Genomic DNA, 27,761 nt, shown 5'->3' on the forward strand with positions numbered 1-27,761 from the left:
TTAATACCAACTCAAAGTATCACTTGATATAAAAAAATTTAAAATAATTAACTTAAAAAATTATACTCATTTATTTTTAAAATTTGACTGAATTGTATAAAAGTTTGGAACCGCTACAAATTTCAATTTTATATTTAATTCGACGAAAATATCAATTAAAAAAAATATCAGCTAAAACAAAAGTGCACTGCTATTTCAAATTGAAGATAACAAATATTTCTTTTATATAATAATACCAACAAGATTTTAATATGTAATTTAGTTTAAATTATTTAAATTTTGCTAAAAGTATACTAATTTCAATAAATAGTGAGATTAATTACTATATTTAGTTTAAGTGGTGTATGTTACATCATGATGACATGCATGATTGTAAAAAAAGGAAGAAATGAAAGATGAAATTAATTTAAACCATTTAATGAGATAAAAATGAATGAAAAAAAAACCATGGAACCTTATTGCAAGATAGATTCACAATAATTTTTCTTCTTATTCTTTTGTTATTTCTTTGATGACATATTTAGCCTTTTAATTCATCTCTCCTATCTATTTTTTGCCATAATTCTATTTTCATACACGCTCAAATTCTCTTCTCTAAAAGAAAAAGGGAATATAGAAAAGAAAAAAAGGGAATATAGAAAAGAAAGGCGGGCGAAACGACGACGTAATTGGGGCGTAATAATAGCAGGGAAATTGAAGATTGTGACTGATAACATCGAAGTTCCGTTTCTCGGAGCACACTACGAAGCTATCAACAATGGCGATTTCCGGCGATCTGCGAGTCTCTGCCACTCTTCCTCTCTATCGCTCCCACTCCCACTCACCTCCACTTCGAACTGCTTTCGTCCCTTCTCCTAAGGTTTCATTTTTTTCATCTCTCTATTTCCCTCTTATCTTCTCACGAATGCTTCTCACTCTCTGTCACAACATGCATGCATTCTCATTGCAATTCCACTCATGCTGAATTCAACGCTTAATTACCCGCAAACCGCACCGTTTGAGGGCTCCACAATCCGGTTAGGGTTTTTATAAAATTGCGGTGTTTTATAATATTGTACTCAGTGGAGAGTCAAACGTGAAGCATTCAAAATAGAAACAAAGAATAATATAGTTACCATTTTAAGATAAAATAGTAGTCTTGAAGAAACTGATGTGACCCTTTATCCGAGCTCATAAATTTTGTTTTATGTATGCATTTAGCGTCATTTGGCATGATGTGATGGATGGTCTAGTGACATGTCTGGTAGAACGTGAAAACCTTACACTATAGTGGTGATTGCTTAGGTGGTGTATGCCTGATTTTTGTTAAGTATGGGCTTAGGTTCGATTTTTGACCCTTGTAAAGATTAAGACCCTATGACTATTCAGCCTTTTATGTGCTTTTTTCCAGTTGCTAGTGTGTGTGATGGAGCAGGATTGAGGGGATTGTTTGCGAAGTTGGCGAACTTTCTTGAGCTTCAAACCTGCAAACATTTATGTTAGGATCCATTTGCATGGAAGGAACTAGAGTGCCATATTGGAATTATGGGATTGTAGTCTGGGGTTTATAAGACCTCAAGCTCTCCAACTACAATCATGGACTTTCGTGGTATGGTTCTCCCGAGGATCTTATCAATTTATAGTAAGCTTACGATTTTGTTCAGGTTATGACACTTGGGCCAACCACTTTCTCTATTCTCTTCCTCGAGTGTTGACAGCTTGTGTGGTGGCTTGACCTTCTTGAATCACACAATCTTCCTCTTAATCCCTAAATCCCCCTCGACTCGATCTCTTTGAATCACTCTATCTCTCCTCACTAAGACTCTCAACTCCTCTGATAGGTTGTATAACTTGGCTGAAGTACTTTTTTTTTGGTTTTGAAACCGGTGGAGTAGGCTTCTTTTGGCTTTTTCATTGAAATACAACATCTCCTACTTTTGGAATGTCTTTTCTGCGCTTCTTTATGCTATTCTATGTTTTTTCTACCTACACAAGATTGTCTCCCATAGAAGGTACCTGTGGTTCTAAACCAAATAATATTATAGGTGTTTTTCATATGATGGAAATCCATGCAAAGTGTTGGATTATACACTATTTTGTCTCTCTGCGATTAGTTGAATGCTATGAAAGATCTTATTAGGCTAAGTTGATATGATAGCCTGCATTCTTAAGTTGTAACTCCATTTCATGGCCCTCTAGACGAAAGTATTAGAGGAGGGCATCATTATGTTTGCATCATTTTTCATTTGATTGAAAATATTTATAACATATTCCGTTAGATTATAGAATATATTTTGCGATTCAGTTGGAGGGGTTCAGTGTGATTACAGAGATTGTGGTAGTGCATTTATGTTTTCTGATTTTTCAGTTGTGTGGGGAAAGGTTCAATAAAAAGCTCTTTGATTTTCTATTTGATTAGATGTCTTTATTCAGATTTCAGATGCTCGTGGCGTAGCTTCTTGAATTTTGTATGTTGATAAATGTTCACATTAACCTTAATATTATTTCAAGATTTTGAAAGAAATGAAAAATGCCTTCTCGATAATGTTTCAAATTTTCTGTCTAATAGGTAGACTTTCATCGATTCTTGAATAGAGCATGTAACATCTCTGAATTCACCCCAAAATGCCCTTGCCTGACAATTGTACGATGCAATATTCGTGGGTCTTGCAAGCCAGTGGCTGCAATCCTTGGAGGTCCTAAATTCACCTCAAATTCAGTTAGTCAAGAAGCTGAAAATTTTCTCCTTGACGCTGTCAAAATGAACTTCTTTGAGCGATTAAATTTGGCTTGGAAGATAATTTTCCCATCGGCAACATCTAGAAAAAACTCTAATGCTAGAATTGCTAAGCAACGCTTGAAGATGATTTTGTTCTCTGATCGGTGTGCAGTAAGTGATGAGGCAAAGCGAAAAATTGTCAGCAATGTTGTGCGTGCTCTATCTGACTTTGTGGAAATAGAATCACAGGATAAAGTTCAGCTGAGTGTCTCTGCTGACACAGATCTTGGAACTATTTACTCTGTTACTGTGCCTGTACGGCGAGTTAAGCCAGAATATCAAGATATGGATGAATTTGGGACGATAACAAATGTTGAGTATAAGGACACTGGAGAGAGTTCCGGTTCTGTTGATGTTAGATTTGATTTCTATGTTCCAGACGAAACAACTGGATTTTGAGTTGAAAGATCTTGAATCTTGATTTCGATGAAAAGTAAGCGTTTGAAATGCTTACCAGTGAGAGCAAATGTGGAGTGGTGTATATATTTTAAAATTGAAGCTTACATTAGGTTGACACTAGATTTTGATCAGAAATTTTGTTTTTGTATTACCTATATCAGTTATTTTGGTTCGTTGCATCATTGAACTATGATATGCTGTGATTTCTTACGTAGCATTTTATGATAAGCATTTGTTTTAGTGTATGAATCGTGATTATTCATGAAATTTGTTCTACTTACGTGATTGTATATAAAATTATAACTAAGTGGTTTGTAAACAAGCACCTGAATACATTTTGTATGTGTTATGTAGTTTTATGACTCGATTACCTTTTCTGCGTCCTACTTACTTTTTCATTTATTTGGTTTAATTTGATTTTTCTATTAATAAAAGTTTCAATCAAATTCTTCAATTTTAGAAATAGAATAATGTGATTATTTGAAGATTGAATCAAGTGACTCAATTTTGAAAATGTAACAATGCGATCTTTTATTGGCGGAAACATCATTAGTTTCATAAATTATTATACGTGAACTAAACAAATTATTAATATGTTAATTAAAATTATTAATATTTGATTATATTTATATGCAATGTTACATTATTTTTCTGTATTTATGTCTAATCAGTTTACTATTTATTATGGTTTGGTCAACTTTTAGTTGAAGTTGTAACAGGTTGAAAAACCATTAAGAATTATTGATCTAAGATAAGATAATAAGAAATTAATTTGATGGATAATGATTTAGTGACCATCTCTTGAAACCTTTAAAGAATTATATTGAAATCACCTAAATAAGAGTTTCATACGAAATTGCCTTTATCTTTAAAGAATCACTTTTAACTTCTCTTACCATATAACTGTAGTTACATTGAGCAAACAACACTTGAATCCCTCAAGGAAATTACAATAATTACTCATTAAATAGATCCCCAGAGTTTCATATTCTAATGTGATAGTGGCATATTTTGCTATGAATTCAGTATTGAATTAGAGAAAATATCAACTCTTTCTCATCCTTTTTACCTTGTAAATCCTAGTTTTCATTTAGTTTAAGAAGTGGTTTCATCTTAAGCTTTAATTAGATAAATTGATCATTAACCCCTTTATTTATACAAGTTAATTAGTTGGAAGAAGTCTCTGCATCAAATGAAGAGTGTTGGAACCAGAGAAAACAAGAAAACAGCAAAAATATGAAGAACCAGAATCTGGAAAAAAGTTAGCTGGAGCGCCCTTTTTCCATGGGCGCTGGAGCGGGCTCTGCACCAGGACTGGAGCTAGCTGGAGCGCCCCCTACAAAAGGGCGCTGGAGCGCCCTTTTTCCTATTTTCGCGCGCTGGAGCGCGGTCTCAAGCGCGCCTGCTGCTGATTTGGCAGATTGGGTTTATTTAACCCCAAATTAGAAGGACTTTGATATCTTTGGCATCCCAGACACAAATTCTCTCAATTGGAGCGTCCAGAGGCGAGCTAGGAGCTGTGGGAACAACCCTTCTTCATCCTTGGGTCCTCCTCCTTCTTCCATTTCCACCATTGTTGTAAGCTCAAGCTCTCCATTCATGGAGAGCTAGTTTCATTCTTGTTGGGGATTGATGTAACCACGAATCTTTTATGTAATTACAGTTGTTTTGAATGATTATATGCCTCTTTCATTGATTGTTAGTGTTTAATTCCTCTACTTAAAGCTTGTATGAGTAATTCAACCATATCATGATTTTAGGGTTTGCTTGATATTGGGAAATATTGGGTGAATCTAGAACTGGATTAAACACCTAAAGGAAATTGTATCTAGGGATAGAACTAGGACCTTTGGTTGTCTTGAATCTCAATTCTTAAAGCGGATGAACTTGTTAGGTTTTCCAAGGGATTGGAGTTTAAGAAGTAAGTCTAGGCTCTCTCTACCAAGGGATTGGGTTTGAGTAAATTAGAAGATTGACATTGGCTAATTAATGAAGAGGAAGTGATTTTCTATACATAAGAGTGAAGTAGGTGAAATCATCCCCCAACAATATCATTCCATAGCATTTCTAATCTTTCCATTCCTAAGTGTTTGCGTTATCAAAGATCACTTTTACAATTTATGTTTTATCTTTAATTCAATTGCATGAAAACCACAAAAACATGGAATCATTCTTTAGTCTAAATTAGTTAGATATTATACGATTGTCTAGGACACGAGTCTCTTGGGAAACGATATACGGTCTTACCGGTTTTATTACTTGAACGATTTGGTACACTTGCCAAAGTCTCAACAAGTTTTTGGCGCCGTTGCCGGGGACCCGTGTTAAATTAGACTTTTGTGTAATTTTTAACCGATTTAGACTTTATCCTTTTGTGTATAATTTTCTATTTTGTTGTAATTTTTATCTTTATTTTTGGGCTAACTTGTGGCACGAGTTTGGTTGTTTTCTAGTGTATGCAGGGAAACATTCGTACAAGGAGGACTGTGTCATCTGAACCACTCCTTGTGGATCCTGAGATCGAGAAAACAGCTCGTAGAAACAATAGTGACACAAGGAGACAGCGAGCTCTAAGTCAACAAGCTGCCCCGCAATCTTCATTTCCTTTCAACAATCAAGTCATAGAATCGTTTGATTCTTCTTCTGTGAACGGGATGGCTGGCGCAGGACCACCTCCAAGGAGAACCATAGGGGACTCAATCACTTACACAAGCCCGAGAAATTTCTCAAGCATTGTGAGGCCCACTGTGAGTGACAAGCTGGCAGAAATGAAGCCTGCTCTACTCCAGCTCATCAGTTCAAATCAATTTTCTGGCCTAGACAATGAAGACCCCCATGCTCATTTGGTCACTTTCTATGAGCTATGTGGCACTATGGGTGTACAAGGGGAGGATGAAGAAGCATTGTACATGAGACTCTTCCCATTCTCGCTGAATGGCAAAGCAAAGGCTTGGCTCCAGTCACAGCCTAATCAAAGTCTTACAAGCTGGGAGGATGTGGAATATAAATTTCTAGCACGCTTCTTTCCACCATCAAAGAGCACAGAGGTGAAGGCTGCCATTGCTACCTTCGTACAAGGAGTAGATGAACCACTTTGTGAAGCCTGGGAAAGATTTAAATCTTTATTGAGAAAGTGTCCCAGCCATGGATTCAGTCTAGAAATGCAAGTGCAAACTTTCTGTAATGGTTTGCAACCTCATACAAAGATGATATTAGACGCATCCTTTGGTGGTTCAGTACTTTTTAAGACTGCTGATGAAGCCATTGCTGTGATAGAAAATATGGCTTCCACTGATTTGAGGAGCCAACATGGGAGAATTCCAGCACAGAGGAGAGGAGTGTATGAACTGAGTGCCCAGGATGCTTTACTTGCACAAAATAAGATTCTGGCCCAACAGATGGAACTCCTAACTCAACATATGGCCAAACTACCTCAGCAGTTGCATGCAATGCAAGCTCAACCTCAACCACATCATCAAGTAATGAGATGTGATTTCTGTGGAGATAGCCACCCCAACGGTCATTGTCAAGCTCCTAGTAGTTCCCAAAATGAAGAAGTCAACTATATGGGAAATCAAGGACGGCAAAACTTCTTCAACAATCATTTCCCCAATCCTTCAAATCAAGGGTGGAGACAAGTTCAAGAAGCTTCTAGCAGTAGAAATCTGTATCAACCTGCCCAACATTATCCACCTCAAAGTGATCGGACTTCAAAGCTAGAAGACACATTGCAGATGTTTATGCAGCAGTCCATCCAAAACCAGAAAAACACTGATGCATCCATAAAGAACCTGGAAGTGCAAGTTGGCCAATTGGCTAAGCAATTAGCAAACCAACAGGGTGGACATTTTACTGCAAATACTCAACCCAACCCGAAGGAGGAGTGTAATGTAATATTCACAAGAAGTGGGAAAGAGGTTGGAAGAAAAGAAGAAGAAGAAGAAAAGCCAGAAGAAGAAGATCAGAAAGAAAATGAAGAAGAAGAAGAGATTGTTGGAAGAGAAGAAGAAAATAAAAAAAGTGAAAAAGAGAAAAACCAAAAAGAGAAAGAGATAGCAAAACACCTTCCTTATCCTAAAATACCCTCTAAAAAAGAGAAGGAGAAACAATTGGCTCGATTCAAGCAAATATTCGATCAACTTGAGATCACCATGCCATTGACCGAAGCACTGCAACAAATTTCTGCTTATGCTAAATACATGAAGCAAATCCTCAGCAAGAAGAAATATTTAGATGAGGAAACAATTGAAGTACAGGGAAATTGCAGTGCCATCATGCAGAAGACTCTTCCTCCAAAATTTAAAGATCCAGGGAGCTTCACCATTCCATGCACTATTGGAAACCAGGAGATAGGTAGAGCTCTCGTTGACTTGGGAGCTAGCATCAATCTGATACCCCTATCTATGCTTAAGAAGATTGGTGGTCTTGAAGTCAAGCCTACGAGAATGATGCTGCAGCTGGCGGATAGATCCATCAAGTACCCATATGGTGTCGTGGAAGATGTGGTGGTCAAAATAGATAAACTCCAATTCCCGGTGGATTTTGTAGTTATGGACATAGAAGAAGATGTCGAGATACCACTCATACTTGGAAGACCTTTCATGAAGACAGCTAAGGTTGTCATTCATGTAGAAGAAGGAACAGTGAAATTGAAAGACCAAGATGAGGAGGTGACTTTCAACGTCTTTGGGGTTGAGCAGCAAAATCATGAAAAAGAGACTAGTCTTGAAGCTACAGATGAACTTCTATCAATTACTAGTCTAACAGAGCAAGCTGCCAAGTTGGTAAAGAGGAGCCTTAGTTGTTTATCTCCAAGAGTAAAGGGAGAAGAAGAAGAAAAGGAAGAGGAACTAGTTCACCAAAATCCTGTGATGGCAAGCGATGAGCCCAAACCTGGCAAACCAGTGAGATTCAAGAATAGGTTATGGGTCATCAAGAACATAAAGATAAATGGAGTGCTTGAGATAGAGGCTCCATATTCTAGGAGAGTCAAGTTGGTGACTAGGAAATTACTGAGAGGATGTTGGTGTCATGAAAAGAAGATGCATTCCAACATCAAAAATCAAACTTGAGCTTAATGGTGTCAAGCTAATGACGTTAAACAAGCGCTTACTGGGAGGCAACCCAGCTTTCTAACCCTTTCTCTATGTTTGATTTTGTTATTTGAGTGTGTTTTTATTGTTTGAATTTACTTTAGAATGTTTTGATTTGATTTGGATATTTTGGAGCATGTTAGTTTCAATTGTAGTTTTTGTGTTGTTTATGGTTAACTTGTGTAATGTTGAGTTTTATTGTGTTTTGTTGTATTTTAGAATTGTTCAATCTGTTTTTATGTGTTCTAGTGTGATTGAGTATGTTTTGAATGGTTATGTTGAGTTTTGGTATGTTTAAAGTGTAAAATTTGAAGCCTTGAGTTGTAGAATTAGAAAGCTTTGGAAGTGTGCACCTAAATTGGCATTCTTGCACTCAATTTCAATCCTTATGGATTTGATCAAGTTTGTATAGTGAAAACATGTTAATCTGGGCTGAATTGAGCATCAAGAAGTGCCAAATTCCAAAAATCGTAGGTGTAGTTGTGAAATTCTGCAAATCTGCAATCTGGTATGGCGCTCCAGCGCCCTCTGCTCAGGGGCGCTCCAGCGCGCTCAGCACGAATCCAGTTTTCTGGCATTCTGACCCATAGCTAGCTCCAGCGCCCTCTGCTTAGGGGCGCTTCAGCTAACTTTTTCCAACCAGACCAGATTTTTCAGCAACTCTATTTTTCTCTTCTGCTTCAAATTTTTCATGCTCCAGGCTGTGTTTTGTGATTTTTCTTGCATATTTAGTGTGCGTTTGACCTTGTGAACTCATGATCATGTGATCTAATGATTGTTTGTTACAAATACATACTTTGTGAGCTCACATTTGCAAACTTTATTTTCAATCTTTTGTGCAGAAATGACTTCTTCATCCAACTCCAAGAGAATAAAAACAAACGCCGCCACAAAGTAGAGATGTCAACAGAGGAATATGCGACCCAAGTAGCATGGCTTGGGGACCAACCCAATTTATTGGGGGAGGTGGTGCAGAAAATGAAGGAGTCTGACAATGAGCTACAAATCATGAGTCACAGGACCTTTTATTTTGCTTTCTTTTACTTTGGTTGCTAGTTAGCTTTTGTTTTTCAATTTTAGTTAAGTTGTTTTAGTTATCTGGCTTGTTAGACTTATGCTGATTCATAATGCTTATGGTTTGATATGAAATGATGCTTGAGATGGGTCAATTTAGTTCAAATTGTATTGCTTCCTTCATGAAAAAGTCTGAGAATGCTGTATGCTTAACTGAGATCATTATTCATGGCAGTTGCTTGATGTTATTGTGGAACCTCGAGTTGACCTTGTGAGATGTTGTGCCTTAGAATTTTCTTGTGAATGCTATCATATTTGATCACAATTGACTTTGCCTGAGTTTCTCTGATATGAACCATTTGCTTGTTAGTTGCACATGATCAAGGCCATCTTGCTCTCCTACTTCTTCCACATATTGCCAAAAGAAACCAATTCAAAACCTTTCGACCTTGATTGATAAATGACTCTTTTTGAACCTTAAAGCCCAAATGAAATTTCCTTATTTTCCTTACCTTGAGCTAAATAGAGAAATCATCTGTACTGCAGGAGAATGATTTAAGTTTGGGGGAGTTGTTATGAAAGGATGAATTGAGAAAAATTTGAAAGTTACAAAAGTGACAAAAAGGAAGAAAGAAGAAAATAAAGAAAAAGAACTGAATGAAAGAAAGTTGGGTGTAAGTTCGACATTGGTGGTAATCTAAGTGAAGCAAAAGAGAACTTTTATTCATGATTGTAATTGTTTGATCTCTTAGCTCAAGGTGCTTTGTTATCCAGAAAAACCATGTTCCTTCTTAGCCCAGCCACAATACAAGCCAATGAAAGTCCTTGTGATGTTGACTTACTTGTGCATGTGTTTAATTTGGTTGAAACAAATGGCAAAGTTGATTTGTGTGACAGTTTGATAGTAGAGTGATAGACACACATCCTTATACACCAGTGCATTAGAGTGAAACACTATCTTAAGTGAGGATTGGTTCTACATAATTCAGTAAAGCATCCTGCCATGACTGTTGATCTCTTATAAACTATGGCATTTGATTGATTGATTGTGTTGTGAGCATCATAGTGGAAAACTAACATGATACACATTTCTAGTTGTTTCAAGTTAAGCAATGTATTATGAATCCAGCTGTTATCTTTGAAAAATATGTTTTGTTTGACAGTCAGATACCTTTTGCTTGAGGACAAGCAATGTTCTAAGTTTGGGGGAGTTGATAGTGGCATATTTTGCTATGAATTCAGTATTGAATTAGAGAAAATATCAACTCTTTCTCATCCTTTTTACCTTGTAAATCCTAGTTTTCATTTAGTTTAAGAAGTGGTTTCATCTTAAGCTTTAATTAGATAAATTGATCATTAACCCCTTTATTTATACAAGTTAATTAGTTGGAAGAAGTCTCTGCATCAAATGAAGAGTGCTGGAACCAGAGAAAACAAGAAAACAGCAAAAATATGAAGAACCAGAATCTGGAAAAAAGTTAGCTGGAGCGCCCTTTTTCCATGGGCGCTGGAGCGGGCTCTGCACCAGGACTGGAGCTAGCTGGAGCGCCCCCTACAAAAGGGCGCTGGAGCGCCCTTTTTCCTGTTTTCGCGCGCTGGAGCGCGGTCTCAAGCGCGCCTGCTGCTGATTTGGCAGATTGGGTTTATTTAACCCCAAATTAGAAGGACTTTGATATCTTTGGCATCCCAGACACAAATTCTCTCAATTGGAGCGTCCAGAGGCGAGCTAGGAGCTGTGGGAACAACCCTTCTTCATCCTTGGGTCCTCCTCCTTCTTCCATTTCCACCATTGTTGTAAGCTCAAGCTCTCCATTCATGGAGAGCTAGTTTCATTCTTGTTGGGGATTGATGTAACCACGAATCTTTTATGTAATTACAGTTGTTTTGAATGATTATATGCCTCTTTCATTGATTGTTAGTGTTTAATTCCTCTACTTAAAGCTTGTATGAGTAATTCAACCATATCATGATTTTAGGGTTTGCTTGATATTGGGAAATATTGGGTGAATCTAGAACTGGATTAAACACCTAAAGGAAATTGTATCTAGGGATAGAACTAGGACCTTTGGTTGTCTTGAATCTCAATTCTTAAAGCGGATGAACTTGTTAGGTTTTCCAAGGGATTGGAGTTTAAGAAGTAAGTCTAGGCTCTCTCTACCAAGGGATTGGGTTTGAGTAAATTAGAAGATTGACATTGGCTAATTAATGAAGAGGAAGTGATTTTCTATACATAAGAGTGAAGTAGGTGAAATCATCCCCCAACAATATCATTCCATAGCATTTCTAATCTTTCCATTCCTAAGTGTTTGCGTTATCAAAGATCACTTTTACAATTTATGTTTTATCTTTAATTCAATTGCATGAAAACCACAAAAACATGGAATCATTCTTTAGTCTAAATTAGTTAGATATTATACGATTGTCTAGGACACGAGTCTCTTGGGAAACGATATACGGTCTTACCGGTTTTATTACTTGAACGATTTGGTACACTTGCCAAAGTCTCAACATAATGCAACACTATCATATAGATCAACAACAGTCCGAATAATAAAATAAATGAATTACATACAAATATTTTATTATTATTTTTTAAAATTATATTATAAAAGAATATACATTTTTATCATAAATCATGTAAAAGAGGAAACCTAATATATTTTTATATGAAAGAAAGATACCTCCAAATTGACCTCTCTTCTAAATACCATTTTTTTTTAAATTTTCTCTAAAAGTGAGAAGAAAACTAATACTTTTTTTTTTCAATTATCTAAAACAAACTTATTTAAACTCAGTTTTTCTTTCCTTCTTTATTTATTTAAAACACAAAAATAAAAGTTAAAACTTACAAATCATATTTCTTATAGTAGTGAAAAGACATATGTTATATTTAACATTTCATTTTAATAATATAAAACTACCAAACGGAAATGTAACATAGATGTTAAAAGAACAACTAGGTAAAACAAACCTTCCACAAAGAAGATATCTACTTCTGTAGATCCATCTAACTACATCGTTGTTTCACCCTCACCTCTCGTCGGAGCAACTGTTAAAACTTCTTCCTAAGCTCACACCATTTAGGTGATCATTGCAAAAGAGAATAACAACACGAAAACAAGGGTAAGCTAGATACAAGACAAATTATATGACCTTTATAACATATAGCATACATAAATAATTTATATCACATACATCAACCAAATCATCTTAACATGCAAAGACTTAGACTGACTATCTGGAAATTGTATGGAATGTCGAGTTATAGAGGTTCCTACACTTGTGGTGGCCTCTATTGCTCTGTAGAGCCATTGTCAATGGATTTCACCCTACCACTCACAAGGTTAGTCTTCAAACGCCCTTTTGCTAAATCGAGAAAGGCCCCTCAAGCTTGGACCTCATACTATTCTCACAACATGACTCATCATTCTCTACTTGAACATAGATAATCATTAGAATGTCAGGATAAACCTCATCTTAACTTCGACCATTCATACTATCAATACTTAAAACCACCACCAAGAAGTTCCTCCTTGGAACTCATTTTCACAACTTTGAAATTATTGATATCACTTCACCTTTACATTGAATCCATTTGAAACCATATACATATATTCCTTCACTTTCACATTGCATAATATACCAATCACACCTTAAAGTATCAATGTAATTATCCTTCATTAAGAAGATAAGAGAAGAGAACACAAAACTCATCATCGTCATATATCATAAATAATCATATACATAACCTTGTTTCCAATTCATTTTATAAATAAATTCATACTTCACAATAAGTATTATAAACGAATCATTCAAACAATCACATATATTGAATATACCTTAGGAAGTATATAAAAACATAGTTGAAAATCTTATATTTTTGCTTAGTCACCAAGTCTGCTTGCTTAGCTAAAAGTTTTTGCTAGCTCACTTGCTCAACCACCATGACTCGCTCTATAAACACAAAAACAATTAGTTTTGCTCGCTCAGCGACTACACCCGCTAGCAACTATAAGTGTTCTGCTCGCTCAGCGGATACACTCGCTCAACTAAATTGCATAATTCTACAGCACCAAAATTGAAAAATTTGCACCCTTCAACCACTTATGACCTTTCCTATGCATATTTCCCAACTTCTAACATTCCTAAATTGTATTCTAAACTAAAATGGTCATAAACAAATGTGTATCATCCAACTTAAACTAGTTCTTAACTGTTTTACAATAAGATTTTAACTTAAAAACAACTAAAATCCCACCTTAAAGACCAAAAATTTAATTCTACAAGTTCTAGCTCATTTTTTTTATCAACTTAAGGGCTCTAACAAGTCAGAAATGTCAATCAATACCCTAAAAAATGACCATTTTGACACATAACTTAAAATTCAAAATCTCACTAGTTCAAACCCCCAAAATACACTTGAACAACTTTGCAAATACTCCAAAATGACTACTACTCAATTCTAACACACATATCAACTAATTCTCGTCCCAAACAAGTTATAAATGACCAAATAACAGCCTTAAAATAATTGCTTCTTCACCCTAACACCTATTTCTCAAACTCACCTATAAAAACCTCCATTTTTAGCTACACCACCCATGTATTTGATCCCTCTTCCCTCCAAACACTTTGAATTTAAAATTTCCAACATCAAAAGAACTTCATATTACATCATTCAAGACAACAAAGACATCCAATTTCATCATATCAAACATAGGTCATACAATACAATAACATACACATATAATTGAACTAACATAACATAATTACTCAAATTAATACTCAATAAAGTTAATAAGCAAACAACCACTAAACTTGCAAGACAGTTATAGTTAATGATAAAACATCTAGCTTCTCTTACCTTATACTGGAGCAATGAAGCTCTATAAACACCGAACCATTTCCTAGAGCTCAATGAACTTTAGAAATGTCTACAAAACATTGAACAAAGATCAAAGAGAGTCCTTAGGACCTATGATCAACAGGAAATTAGGAAAAGACATTACAACTCACATGTGCCAAGAGATCATCAAGCATAATCTCAATTAAGAACGAAAAGAGAAAAAAAAACTGAAACTTACTTACTCTATTGAAGTAACTGATCGGGTAGAAATGTAGACTTTGTTGCCGTGATCGTTTAGGTACCTCTTGATTCTCAGAAAAATGACTCAGAGTTAGAACTCTTAGATAGAAGGTAAAGAACTCTAAAAAAGTGATTTATAGAGAAATGATAAGTTTTAAAATAATGAAACTCGTTTATAACAAAATTATTTATAAATAAACCACTTAATATTAAAATGACTAAATATCACTATTTTTAAACTACTACCCCTTCAAAAGTACCATTTTCTGGGGTTTTATACTATATACACTTGTATATTTTTATTATAGGAAAACATTTATTTGTATAATAATTATTGAAATAAAAAATATTATTAAATTATATACATTTTTTAATTATTAAATAAAAATATCATTAAAGTATATAATTACAAATAAATCTTTTTTTATAATTTTATTATAAGTATTTTTATTGTGTAAATAAGCTTTTTATTATGAATAATTATCTGATTAAAAAAAGTAATTATTAAAAAGTAAAATAAAAATAAAAATTATATACATAAAAAAAATCTCGTACAGGTACATATATGTTTACTTTTTATGATAAAAAAAGAATGAAATTATAATTATAAAAATAAATATAAATAATTTTTATAATTTAATTATAGACCATTTTTATTTATGTTGTAGATTATTTTTATGTAACTTGAAAAAGTGGATAAATTAAAAAAAATAGTCAAAATTTAAAAAAAAATGTCACTTGAAAGGTAAAATTGAAAAAAAAATACGAACAAGAAAAAAAATGAATCCTTTAATATATAGGTTTAAGATATAAAAACAAAATAATTCTTATAACAAATAATTATAAAAATAAATAATTATTATATTTTATTATAGGTAATTTTTTATTGTGTAAATAATTTTTTGATGATAACTAGTTATTTTGAATTTAAAAAAGTAGGTAAATTGTAAAAACATTGTACAAAAATTAATGTGCTTTACTTGGACATGCCCATATATATAAAGTATTTCCACTGCTGTATGTATATTCCTGCCATTAGGGGGGAAATTCAAATCCAAGCTTGGAGCTTCAGTTTTGAAGTCATCCAAAAGAATGAAGGATGATTCGTTCGAATTGAGGTTGGAGAAAGGAGTAGAGGACGCAATTTCTCGGACACGATTCGCGCCCCACTCCAACAACCTTCTCATATCTTCTTGGGATTCGGTAAGTTTCTTCTTGATCTTAACCTTTCCCCTTTCCTTCTCGCCATTTGCTGAATCTGAATCCGAAACAGACTCTCCGCCTCTACGACCTGGACGCATCGCTCCTCCGACTCGAAGCTCCTTCGCAGTCTCCTCTTCTTGATTGCTGCTTCCAGGACGACGTGGTTGCTTTTGCCGTCTCCTCCGACGGTTTAATCCGAAGGTCTTCTTAATTTTCCTTCATAAAAATAAACTTTAACTTATTCCTCTTTGTTTTCTTCTACTGTAATCACTGTCAGATGAATAAACTAAAGTGTAGGAAGTCAAAAATTTATTCGCCTAGAGAAGAAACTGAGTTGGTTCATTGTTATTTCTTAGTCATCAAATTATTCATTGCTAGGTACATTTATTATGCATATGAAATTAGTGGTCTTAAATAATCATTAAATTGATGAAATTTCATAAGTAGTTCCTAAACTGATGAGCATCCGGAAATTTAATCCCTATTTTAATTTTTTTTTGGAGGGACTAATTGAAGATTATTTTCAGTACTTGAGGGTCTGTGTCTAATATTGTGATGGCTATTTATATAATTTGCTTAGTTTAAAGACTACACTGGAGAAGGTGATAGTTTGGGGATCAAATTGGTGGTTTATTATGAAATTAAGTTACCGAAGTGTTGTTTTTATTATTGCTTAATGGGTTTCGAAAATAAAAAATATAGATAGGATGACATTTTGTAATCATAAATGATTAATTATTAATAAAAGCATATTTACTGGAAATAAAATTGGAAAACAAGATAACCAAAGTCCTTTGGATTTCATTAGTTTCGTATATGATGTGATATATGATGAATTTCTACAATGTTTCAAATGTGTTGTTTTTTGACTCCTTTAGAGCTAAACTTTCTAGGTATGACTTGCATTCAGGACTTGTTGATACAGTGGGTTGTCACAATGATATGGCAACATGCATTGGATATTCTAATGAAACTTGTAAGCTAAGCTACAGATACGATGCCTCTACTCATTTCTTTTAATAGCATGGATAATTTGTTCTCGTTTTAATTATTTGTATGGTATTGAAAGGCCATATTAGCTATTAATATGGAATCTTCACACTTCCTTCCTGCCGTTCCACTCTTACCCAACCTGAGAGGTAGCCCTTAGGTTTTTACAGTTACATGAACAGAATACAACAAGGATTGTGTTAGAGATAAATACTAATATCGAACATGTCAGAGTTACACACCCTTGCATGCCTTGACACATGACAAAGGAGTTTTAGATCTGATTGCACCACTACTATTCCCTTGAAGTTGATCAACTTTAACTTGGACGTGAGGCAAACTGAAGCTTTGCCCATCAACTCCACTTGGGTGTGTTCTTGGTTTCTTAGATGGCCCAGGAAGAGATGGTGATGTGGGAGCTACCTCAAACGAAACATTACTAAAATTGTTTTGAGCATTGTTGGAGAGATAATTTCTTTGCACGACATTTGTATTGTATATCTGTACCTCCAATGTACATGTTTGTTGGTATTTGAACGTCACAAGATGACCGTAGCCAAGGGAGTAATAAGTGAAAAATTCCTTCCAACCCTTATCTAACCAAACATTACCAACACCGTCTTTAGTCCAACATAGTTCCCATTCAATGCCATTGGGAACCTTGAGAAACAGGGGGTTTAACAATCTACCACCATATTTCTGAGTGAACTCCTTTGGAATCATAATTTTTCCCTCTTGGAGAGTAGTATCCCTAATAATCTTGAAGAAGCAAAACTCAGAGGGAAGAGGATCAATTCCTGGGCAAGAAGTCATGACTGATGTGACTCGATTGGGTTAAGAGGTCTCTGAGGTGAAACTCAGCAGGTAGCTAGCACTCTTCAAGGAGTGAGGGGGAAAAGTGAGCAAGGGAAAAACGCGAGCGACAACTACTAAATCGCATAGACAAAGTGCAATGCTCAGTGAATCGTAGGAGACTAACAAAGAAGAAGAGCTTCGTCAGTCAACCTTGTCTACCGATTCTCCTCTTTTACCACTGGAACCCTACAAAAGACGATAACACGATTCATAAATATGAGGGTTGATTGTTGAACCCCCTGTTTCTCAAGATTCCCTATGGCATTGAATGAGAACTATGTTGGACTAAAGACGGTGCTGGTAATGTTTGGTTAGATAAGGGTTGGAAGGAATTTTCCACTTATTACTCCCTTGGTTACGACCATCTTGTGATGTTCAAATACCAACACACATGTACATTGGAGGTACATATATACAATACAAATGTTGTACAAATAAATTATTCCTCCAACAATGCTCAACAATTTTAGTAATGTTTTGTTTAAGGTAGCTCCAACATCACCATCTCTTCTTGGGCCATCTAAAAACCAAGGGCACACCCAAGTGGAGTTGTTGGGCAAAGCTCTAGTTTACCTCAGCACGTCCAAGTTAAAGTTGATCAGCTTCAAGGGAATAGTAGTGGTGCAACCAGATCTGAAACTCCTTCTTTTATGGTTACCATGAAGGATTCATATGTGAATGGATATTTTCTGGTCATTCTGTCCATCTTTGCTAAAAAGTATTTAAAGGAAATCGGATGACAAGATATCCTCTTCTAAGTCTTGGATGGGAGAACCTGGCATGTGACATTAAAGGATGGCAAATTTTCCAAGGGATGGAGGACTTTTGAGACGAATGAGAAATTGAATTTTTGAAATAAAAAATAATTTTTCCTTGAAAGTCAGGCTAGAGAATCCTAGAGATCCTCCTCTAGCCACCTCCTTCATTTCCATTCTCCATTTGTGCTTCATGAATATTCTCTCTCCTCCACGCAACATACTACATTCATCTTGCATCAGCTTTCGACACGCACATCAGCTACCACATCTTCACCTGCGTGGCTCGCTTATTGCGCTACATCATTTTCTCTCTCGAATCAGCACATCAGAGAGCTACATTTTCATTTCTCACTTTGTCTTCTTCGAGTCATCATTTTTCTCGAGAGAGCAGCGTAACATCCCATTTTAATAGTATAAAACTACTAAAATGAAACGTTACATAAATGCTAAAAGAACAACTAGGTAAAACAAACCTTCTACAAAGAAGAGATCTACTTCTGTAGATCCATCTAAGTACACCTCTACTTCTCTCTCACCTCTCGCTAGAGCAACTGTAGAGATTGTCTCCCTAAGCTCACACCATTTAGGTGTCATTGCAAAAGAGAAGAACAACACGAAGCTAGATACACAAGCAATACATCATAAGTTTAAAGCATTTCATACAAGAATCATATATAATTTAATACGACCCAAACATCTTAGCATGCAATGACCTATATCGACTGTTTGGACTTAGAATAAATGTCGAGCTATGACGGGTTGTGCACTTGTGGTAGCTTCTACTACTTTGCAAAGCCATTGGCAATGAGTTTTACCTTACCACACTCACAAAGTTAGTCTGTTCTACGCCTTGGATCATACTGGAAGTAGCCAAGACTAAGACCTCTTGCTACTCTCACTACATCTGTCAATCCTCTCTATTTGAGAATGAATGACCATTAGAGTGTCAAGATAACCCTCAAGACTAAGCTTCCCGCATTCAGACTAACAACACTTGAAACTACACCAAGAATTCCACCTTGGAACTCACTTTACCAACCGTGAAACCATTTGAAGTCATACATATATCCATATACGTTCACATTGAATCCCAACATATAACATCACTGATCATACATCAAATACATACATAATCTCAAGAATAAACCATCATATAATACAATAGATACTTCTACACCATCCTCAAAGTCAAAGCATAGCTCAAAGTTATCAGAAAACAAAGAAAGAAAGAATCAAAACATGTTCTGGACTGGTCGCTCAGCGCACAAGCTCGCTATGAGAAATCAGAAATAGTGGGTTTTGCTCGCTATGCGAAAACAAAAATAGTGGGTTCTGCTCGCTAAGCGATTACACTCGCTCAGTTAGAAGTGTTATGCTCGCTCAGCTAGATTGCATAATTCTGCAGCACCAAAACTATAGAATTTGCACCCCTCAACTACTCATGACCTATTCTGTGTATCTTTTCCAACTTGTAACACTCCTAGATTGTATTCTAAACTAAAATTGACCTAACCAAATGTATCTAAACCAACATAAACTCGTTTTAAACTGATTGACCACAAGATTTCAATCCAAAATTAACCATTACCTCACTTTAGAGAACCAAATTGAATTCCACAACTTATACCTTATTTTTAAGCAACTTAGGGACTCCAACAAGTCACAAATGACTTACTAACACCCTCCAAAATGACCATTTATATACAGAACCTAGAATTCAAATTCTCATTAGTTCAAACCCCCAAAAACTAGTTCCAAACTAAGCTAAACTCCACCTATCAACCACCAAACACTCTTACATCAGATTTCCCCCATTTCAACATCAAAACCAGCTCTAAATGACCAAATAACTAACTCCCAAACCTCTGTTTTTCCTTCCTAACTCTTGTATCAAAATTCACATGTCAAAACCCCTTATTTGAACTTTAAACCTTCTAAAACCATCACATTGACCCATACCAATTTCCCTATCAGATTTATACCAACTTATGGTGCTAACAAACCTCAAATGACATATAAACAGACCTGCAATACCAGATTTCTCCATCCAAACACTAACTCACCAAAATGCATATCAAAACCTCCATTTTAACTACCAAAATTCCTAGATTTTCAACTCCTTATTCCATAAACTTTACAACACGCATTCCAATCAGTAATACAACATATTCACATACAATTCATGACCAAAATATCATCCAAGATAACTCACATCAACATTTCATCATCAAATACTCAAATACACCCATTTAGACGAGTTAACACTAGCACAAAAACAAAAATCACACCAAATCAGTTTAATACACATATAAACACCAAACTTACACCACAAACATCAATTAAAGAAAAATCTAGCTTTCCTTACCTCACAAGAAAACTGCTCAAATCAAAGAACAATCTGCCGATTACTTTAAACGCAAGAAATCTCTAGACGAACCTACGAAACACCAAATTGAAAACGGACAGAGTCCTTAGAACTCTAGATGAACCAAGAATGAGTAGGAGAAGCATGATCACACATGCAACGACACTTGCTTCTTCCAAAAACATATTAGGAATAAAAGAGGAAAAAGGAGTTGAAACTTACTTGCTCTATAGCAGAAATTAATCGGTTAGATGTGGAGATAACTCAGCTGTGATCTCCTAAGAACTTCCTGATCTTCAAGTAGATGATCGAGGAGTAAGAAAACTTAGAGAGATGGTGGAGAGAGTTTAGAGAATAGTTCTAGAGAGATGAATAATGTTTGAAGTAAAGAGACGAGTTTAAGAAATTCTATTTATATGATCAAATTATTTTAATTTTATAATAGTTGGTATCGTTATTTTAAAACACCTATCAACTCTAATATTCTATTTTCTAGGTTCTTACAAGCAGCAGCCACAACTCCATTTCAGGTTTCTCTAGCATCATCTTAGATCCATATCTTCCATTTTTATCAACATTCAAACATCTTCTTCTCCATTTCCTACCTCACCGAACCTTACAACCTATTTTGCTAGGGTTTCCTTCGTAAAACACCTTTTTCATCGATTTCGATCGTTTAAATCCTCATTTGCACCGATCAAACTCCTTTCTACTGTTCAATCTTCATTTTACACTGGTTAATCGGTTCAGTCTAGGGTTACTTCATCTTTTAGGGTTTTCCACCGAACAAAACCTAGTTCTTAGGGTTTCTGTGAGTTCGATCTTAGTTTTGGTCCGCTAGTTTTCGATTTAGCATTTATCCTTCGAACTTAAGGTTTTGCCTAAGGTCCGCGTATCGTGTCGCGTTTAGTCTTCATCATTTTACCATTTTGTTGTGTTATTCTTCATTGGAGGAAGCTTTGAGGAGGTTTAAATCGCGTTCGTATCGCTTCAATCAGCCTCTCCTTGGAGCCTTCGCTCATCAAGTGGTATTAGAGCTCCAGTTTGTCCATGGTACAAGAGATAAGTATCTCTGTCTTTGTTTTGAGTTTTGTTTTTCAATTTTTTGTTCATTTGATTCAGTCTTGTGTTGATTCTGAGTCGTGTTTCTGTTTTGAGGTTTGTTAATTCTTGTTTTAACACTAGCATTTATTTTTGTTCATTTTCCGTGTTGGTAGTTACATTTCCTTTATGCTCTTGAGTCTCCTCTTCAATTTCGACTTCTCTCCTTATCCTCTAGATTCCTTCCTTAGTAGGAAGGCCTTACGAGTTGTGAGGCTTCCTACACACATCTCTCTTCCACTTAAACACATCAAACACCTCCTTTCAACCTCATTTCCGCTGCACTGGTTTTCTTTGCTGTTTATCTCTGATTTTGGAGCCTCTTCTTCGTGGTTCATGCTTGGAGGAGCTTCCATCATCATGAAGATAAAATTATTGAGATGCCAGGTTTAGGAAACTTAAAGTTGTATTATGGCCATGCTGTATTGTCTTTTAAAAAGTTCATATTATTCTTGGTCTTGTTTATTGCAGGTCAGTTGGTCACATCTGGATTTGACAAGAAGTTATTGTTATGGGATATGCATATGGAGAAGGCTTCTTCGTGGTTGAGAAGTCTAGAGGCAGAGGTGAACTCCATGTCTGTATGTGGGTTTAATCTTGTTGTATCCATTGGAGCATCAGTGCATGTTTATGATTTACGTAACTTTGACAAACCAGTTTTGTCAAAGGAAGCGTTCAATGGAACACACTCAAGATGTGTCAGTTCAATTCCAAATGCCGAAGGTATGAACTATGTAGTCTTATTTTATTTAGTCAAATTAGGAAAATTGCTGCTCTTCTTTTTGATCCACTAAGAACATTTTTCAAGTTTAATCACATTTTTAGTTATTGGTTTTCTAGACGCCTTTAATATCTGAGATTTAGAATTGCTAACGACTTGTTCATAGGCAATAAATCAGAAATCAGAGTTTAGGCAGAGTTTAAATTAAATCTGATGCATTTGCAGGGTTTGCCCTTGGGTCTGTAGATGGACGAGTATCACTGCAGATTTCCTATCCATCCAGTTCAGATGACATTGGGTCAGTTTTAGAAGAACATTTTACATTTCATATATGCATTTGTTAAAATTAATGATACATTATATTTGATTGTCGTCTTTTACCTTTCTTTGTCGTTGCGACAGACGAGTACACTTTAGTTGTTTTAAGTTTATAACTTATTACTCACACCTATATTTCTTTTTGTAATCTTGTAAGCATTCCATTCGTGTTCAGGAAAAATTCAATAATGGATGAGAAACTAGAGTTATTTAAATGTGCATAATTTTGTCTAACAGCCACATTTTTTATTTGTCAATTACTGGTTTGATATGATTTTGGATTGGAGTTGATGGTTTCCATGTCATGAAACACAGACACTTCAAAATAGTACTTGTATAGGCACTTCACATGCTTGTAGCTATATTTTAAAATTTTGATTTTGTTAACTTTTATACTTGTCTAATTATGGGAAAAAGGTTATTAGAGACACTAAAACACTCGTAGTCATATTTTACATTTTTTTTTCACCATTATTTTTAATTTATATACCTATCCAGTTAGGGCCAAAGTAATTGACAATTGATTAAGACAAGAAACATTATTGAATATCAATTTGGGTTGCTTAAGAGGTCAACCTTGAAAACAACATACTTCTTGTGATACTTAATGCACAGATATTGGAGAAATCAAAAAGATTATTATTTGGTCTTCATTCACATGGGAAAGTATATAATTAGGTGTCAAGTGTCAAGTGATGTTTTATGAAGGATCTTAGGAAAGAAAGGAAATTGTATTTTGCACATATTCGAGTGTTGAGTAGTCAAAGACGTTTACGAGGAGGTAACGACTTAGGTGAGAATATAATATGTTGTGGCTGTAGTTTTTCTAATAACCACAAGAATATACCAAGGGTTAATTCTGAACCCCTTTCTCTTTATTTATTATCTTGGACGTCCGTACCAAGCAAATCCAATAGCTGGTGCTACTATGCATGTTTTTTGTACCAATATAGATCTGGGTTTTTGGTTGTAGGAGATAAATGAGAAATTTGAGATTTGGGCACAAGCTTTGAAAGATCATGACTTTTTCTTAGGAGTAAGACATATAGACGAAATGTAAGTTTAACAAGAGGTACAACAACGACCCCAAGTGTAGAGTTAGCTATAGCTTGGGGAGCATACTTTAGCTCAACTCAAACAATTTAAATATCTAGTGCCCATCAAAGAGGACAAAGAGAAATAAAGAGAGGCAAATCATAGGGTTCAACTAAAATGAATAAAATGGGGGAGGAATAGCACTGATGCTTAAAGGACAACTTTTCTGCAATGCTATAAACCCTACGATATTGAGGCAGTAAAAGGTCAACAAGAGAATAAACTCCAAGAGAATAAACAAGATAGAATCAGAACTGAACACATTTGAGAAAAAGTTGGGGGTAATTCTCATTATGGAAAAATATAGAAGAGTAGATTTGATGGAGGCTAATCCAGTTGCAAGATACGAAGACCAAGAAAAACTAAGGGGCAAAAATCCATGGATTTAGATGCCAATAATGTGTTTATATGACATGATTTATTTCAAAATATTATGATGTCATCTAGTCCATGTAGTCTACACAACCTAGTGAGAAAAGGATGTTGTGATCGATGTCATAATAATTAGATAACTTATAGCATTTTTTATGTTCGCTTTTATAACTTTGATTCTCTCTTTTGATTAGAGATTTGTGTTTATGCTAAATTTATACCAACAGGATATTGTCGTTTTTTTGTCCTATAATTTTTAAAATTTGTCATATCCCTGTGTTTGTGTTGAATCGTATATACGCGACCATTGAACACATTAAGACAAAATCTTTGGTGTTTGATTCGCATTTTGAGGTCATGAGGGGAAGGTGTGATGTTCACTGTCTAAGTGTTAGTACAACACTGATAAAACTGACATTTGCAACATGTTTCCATATTCTTTTTTCCAGCTACCATTGACCAATTGCAAAGTTTCTTTAGCATTAGATTCCTTCATAACAATATCTAAACTGTGCATCTACTTATTGTTTGATTAGGACCCTAATGTTTTATGTTGGAAAACACGAGTTTGCAGATTGTTCTTAAGGACAGTCACAGTTTCTCACGATTCGCTTTATCAAATCCTCGCAGATATATATTCCGGTGTCATCCAAAATCAAAGGATGGACGGCATTACTTTGTATCAGTGAATGACATTGCATTCAGTCCACTGTATGTACCTTTTTATAAATGTTGCATTATAAGTTACAAAAGTCAAAATTTGATTATGTTCTGTTCAGTGTATGTGGTGCTTTTGTCACTGGTGACAATGAAGGTTATGTTACCATGTGGGATGCTGGAAGTAAGAGAAGACTAGTCGAGGTACTTGCCTGTTAATTTCACAAATGTAATCATTTTGGTGTTGGTAAATTGTAATAGGTTCAATGGTTTCCTTGCTTTACTAATTACTACCAATATTTATCAATATCAGCTGCCGAGGTACTCAAATAGTGTAGCATCCTTGTCATACAACCACGTGGGAGAGCTTCTGGCTGTAGCATCAAGCTATACTTACCAAGAAGCAAATGAAATGTGAGTAGTTTTTATCTTCTTTTCGTCCTTAGCACATTTCTTCTATAGTAAATTTGAAACCTGATGTTCTGTTCCGATGTTACCATTGTCATTGAAATTTTTTAGAATTTTATGCTTCATAATGATCAAGGAGTCAGACAACGAGTTTCATATTATTTTACACTTAAGTGTGTCTAAACATCCTTTGATCATAGTATTACCCAACGTGTAATAAGGGAATTAAAAGGTTTTAGCTACAATTTTTTTTATTTTATTGATAGAAAGCCTTTTTTTAGCAGATTAAAGAAAATGCCTAAGATGATCGTGAGATTTGGAATTTCCATCACCTGAATCATTGATTCATTTCATGCTTTGGATTGTTGAAATTTCTATATCTGCTGGATATCCTAAAATATGAGAATGGGTTATCCTTTTATTTATTTTGTTTCTGGATCAAGAAGTTTTACTTCCCACTGTTTAACTCACTAATGGGATATAGCTAGTCTTGCTATGACCTTGTAGTTCGTACATTTTATTGATTTTAAATATTAACTTTGGTTGTTGTACATTTCATTTTCCATTTAAATCACGATAATACTTCATCTCATTACACTTAAACCAAGAAAGGCCTTGATAGCTGTAATATCATGCTGCATACTAAACGACTTAATTACTTCGTAAACAGCTAGGCAATAAACAAACCCAGGCCTTGCTACTAGAAACTAAACATGAAAATATCATTTTTTGAGTCAAGCCTTTATTCTATTACTCTGACTGTTGCCTCTTTGCTACTGACAGAGAAAAACCACCTCGTATATTCATCCATAAAATGGACGAAGTTGACACGGCATCAATTTCTGCTGGAAGAAAAAGTTAAGCATTTATGGCTATGCTTGCCAACGAAGGCAAGCGGTTATTCCTTTGCAATTTATTTTTGAAACAGGAATTTCTTAGGTTTCTATGTTGGCGTTTTTTCTTTCACTCGGTCATTTGCCTGGTTTTCATACTTTTTTTCTAACGTGAGAAACCTCATTTCACGGAATGATCGTAAAATGATATTGCCATTGTGAAAAATGCTTCATCTGTACAAAATCTCATAGATGAAGTGAGATTGGAAAGGAAAGTAGTTTAGGCATGTTTTTCTTTTAGTCTTACTTGGGACTTTTGACTAAATGGGTTTTGCCATAATGAGTCAAATGTGAAGTAAATTAACAGATTTGTGTTGATCGCCCGAGGCAAGTGGAGGAGCACCGGTGAGGAAAATATATTACATAGTTTTGAATTCTGTAGAAAAGGATGAAGTCAAGAAAAATATTGGAGGAAAGTATTGAGAGATGGATACTAAATAATCATTAAAATTTTGTTTTCTTATTCGTGTTTTGATAACTTTACATTCATGTAACCGACTTTATCTAGTTAGATAGTGATGCTCTTGATGTAAAATGTATCATGACTTTAGAAAAGTTAATTATTATTAATTCTGTTTGAAAGGAATAGGCATCAAAACTGGAAAGTGACAAATTCATTACAATAGAAGATCTCCACATTTCACGCCCGTTCACACTCATCAATGAAGTAAAAAAATCTTTTAAATTTGTTAAGTGTAACATTCTTTTTAATAGTCCAAACCATTAAGTGAAATAGAACAAATTGATAAACAAATGCAGAAATTAGATATTATTACAATTATCAAAAAAGTATAATTATAATAATCAAAAGATATGTTTACAACAAGAGTGATTTAAAAACAAAAGTTATAAAACTGAAGGTTTTTCAAAAAGGTTGAAATCTATTGAACTACAATCCTATACTATTAAGCTCCACCATCATATTCTAGAGGTAGTTTAACACTTGTTTCCTTATTTGTATATATCAAAAAAGGCACAAACATAAAATAGACCAATAACAAGAAGATGGTAAGCTAATATATAAAAGAGACATCATATAATCTTTAATTAAGCAATAAGCTAAGCAATTTATACCATTGTAATCCACAAGCCACTTTGAAAAAGATCCATCAGATTTGGAAGTTTTAGCACTTGCAATGGATAACCTCCATTCACAAGGTTAATTCTATATAGATCCTTAGAACTATAAAGTGTTCTTTTAACTAGATCTTCTATTATTCTAAACTCCTAATTCATTCTCTTATATATAAGTATGAATTATTAGTAGAATGTTAAGATAACTTCCATTTTTGAGTCCTTACTTCAAATGCACACTTAAAAAATCATACAATACAAAGATTTTCTCCGTGGAATCTCATCATCATCACCATAGTTTCATACAACATTATATTCCAAAATTTATATCATCCCTAAACATTTATTTAATCACCAAGTATATTATACAATAACTTAGCAATACATATTCAAATTAGGTAGGGGTTTTGAGAATAAAATTGAATCTTCTACAAAACTCCAAAAATTATTTTCTTGCATTCAAATTAAAGATAATTGAATCAAGAACATAATGTAAAAAAATCAATCCAATTGGGTACTGTAGGAAAAATTATGCACTAAACAAGTGTAAGACCCTAGAAAAACGAGCACCCTTAATTCCCTGTCTCATCCTCATTAATTG

At 34.8% G+C, this 27,761-nt stretch overlaps 2 protein-coding genes across 2 annotated transcripts; both read left to right on the plus strand.

The window, feature by feature from the left end:
- The first annotated feature begins 650 nt into the window (after positions 1-650).
- LOC108335063 (cell division topological specificity factor homolog, chloroplastic) lies at positions 651-3,402 on the plus strand. Its single transcript, XM_017570988.2, has 2 exons — positions 651-859; positions 2,549-3,402. The coding sequence occupies exons 1-2, from the start codon at positions 758-760 to the stop codon at positions 3,155-3,157; spliced, it is 711 nt and encodes a 236-aa protein (XP_017426477.1). The 5' UTR covers positions 651-757; the 3' UTR covers positions 3,158-3,402.
- An 11,934-nt stretch (positions 3,403-15,336) lies between these two features.
- LOC108335792 (mitotic checkpoint protein BUB3.3) lies at positions 15,337-26,672 on the plus strand. Its single transcript, XM_017571947.2, has 9 exons — positions 15,337-15,553; positions 15,624-15,754; positions 16,447-16,529; positions 22,094-22,345; positions 22,569-22,641; positions 24,759-24,839; positions 24,908-24,989; positions 25,099-25,199; positions 25,977-26,672. The coding sequence occupies exons 1-9, from the start codon at positions 15,443-15,445 to the stop codon at positions 26,053-26,055; spliced, it is 993 nt and encodes a 330-aa protein (XP_017427436.1). The 5' UTR covers positions 15,337-15,442; the 3' UTR covers positions 26,056-26,672.
- Positions 26,673-27,761: the final 1,089 nt, after the last annotated feature.

Source organism: Vigna angularis, chromosome 10 (assembly GCF_016808095.1).
Source record: "Vigna angularis cultivar LongXiaoDou No.4 chromosome 10, ASM1680809v1, whole genome shotgun sequence".
NCBI classification, from domain to species: Eukaryota; Viridiplantae; Streptophyta; class Magnoliopsida; order Fabales; family Fabaceae; genus Vigna; species Vigna angularis.

Excerpts from the sequence above, each read along its gene's own strand:
- LOC108335063 (XM_017570988.2), top strand. The coding sequence starts at position 758 with ATGGCGATTTCCGGCGATCTGCGAGTCTCTGCCACTCTTCCTCTCTAT. Across the intron at positions 860-2,548 it reads CTTTCGTCCCTTCTCCTAAG|GTAGACTTTCATCGATTCTT; the intron begins GTTTCATTTTTT and ends TCTGTCTAATAG.
- LOC108335792 (XM_017571947.2), top strand. The coding sequence starts at position 15,443 with ATGAAGGATGATTCGTTCGAATTGAGGTTGGAGAAAGGAGTAGAGGAC. Across the intron at positions 22,642-24,758 it reads TCCAGTTCAGATGACATTGG|ATATATATTCCGGTGTCATC; the intron begins GTCAGTTTTAGA and ends AAATCCTCGCAG. Across the intron at positions 24,840-24,907 it reads GACATTGCATTCAGTCCACT|TGTATGTGGTGCTTTTGTCA; the intron begins GTATGTACCTTT and ends TGTTCTGTTCAG.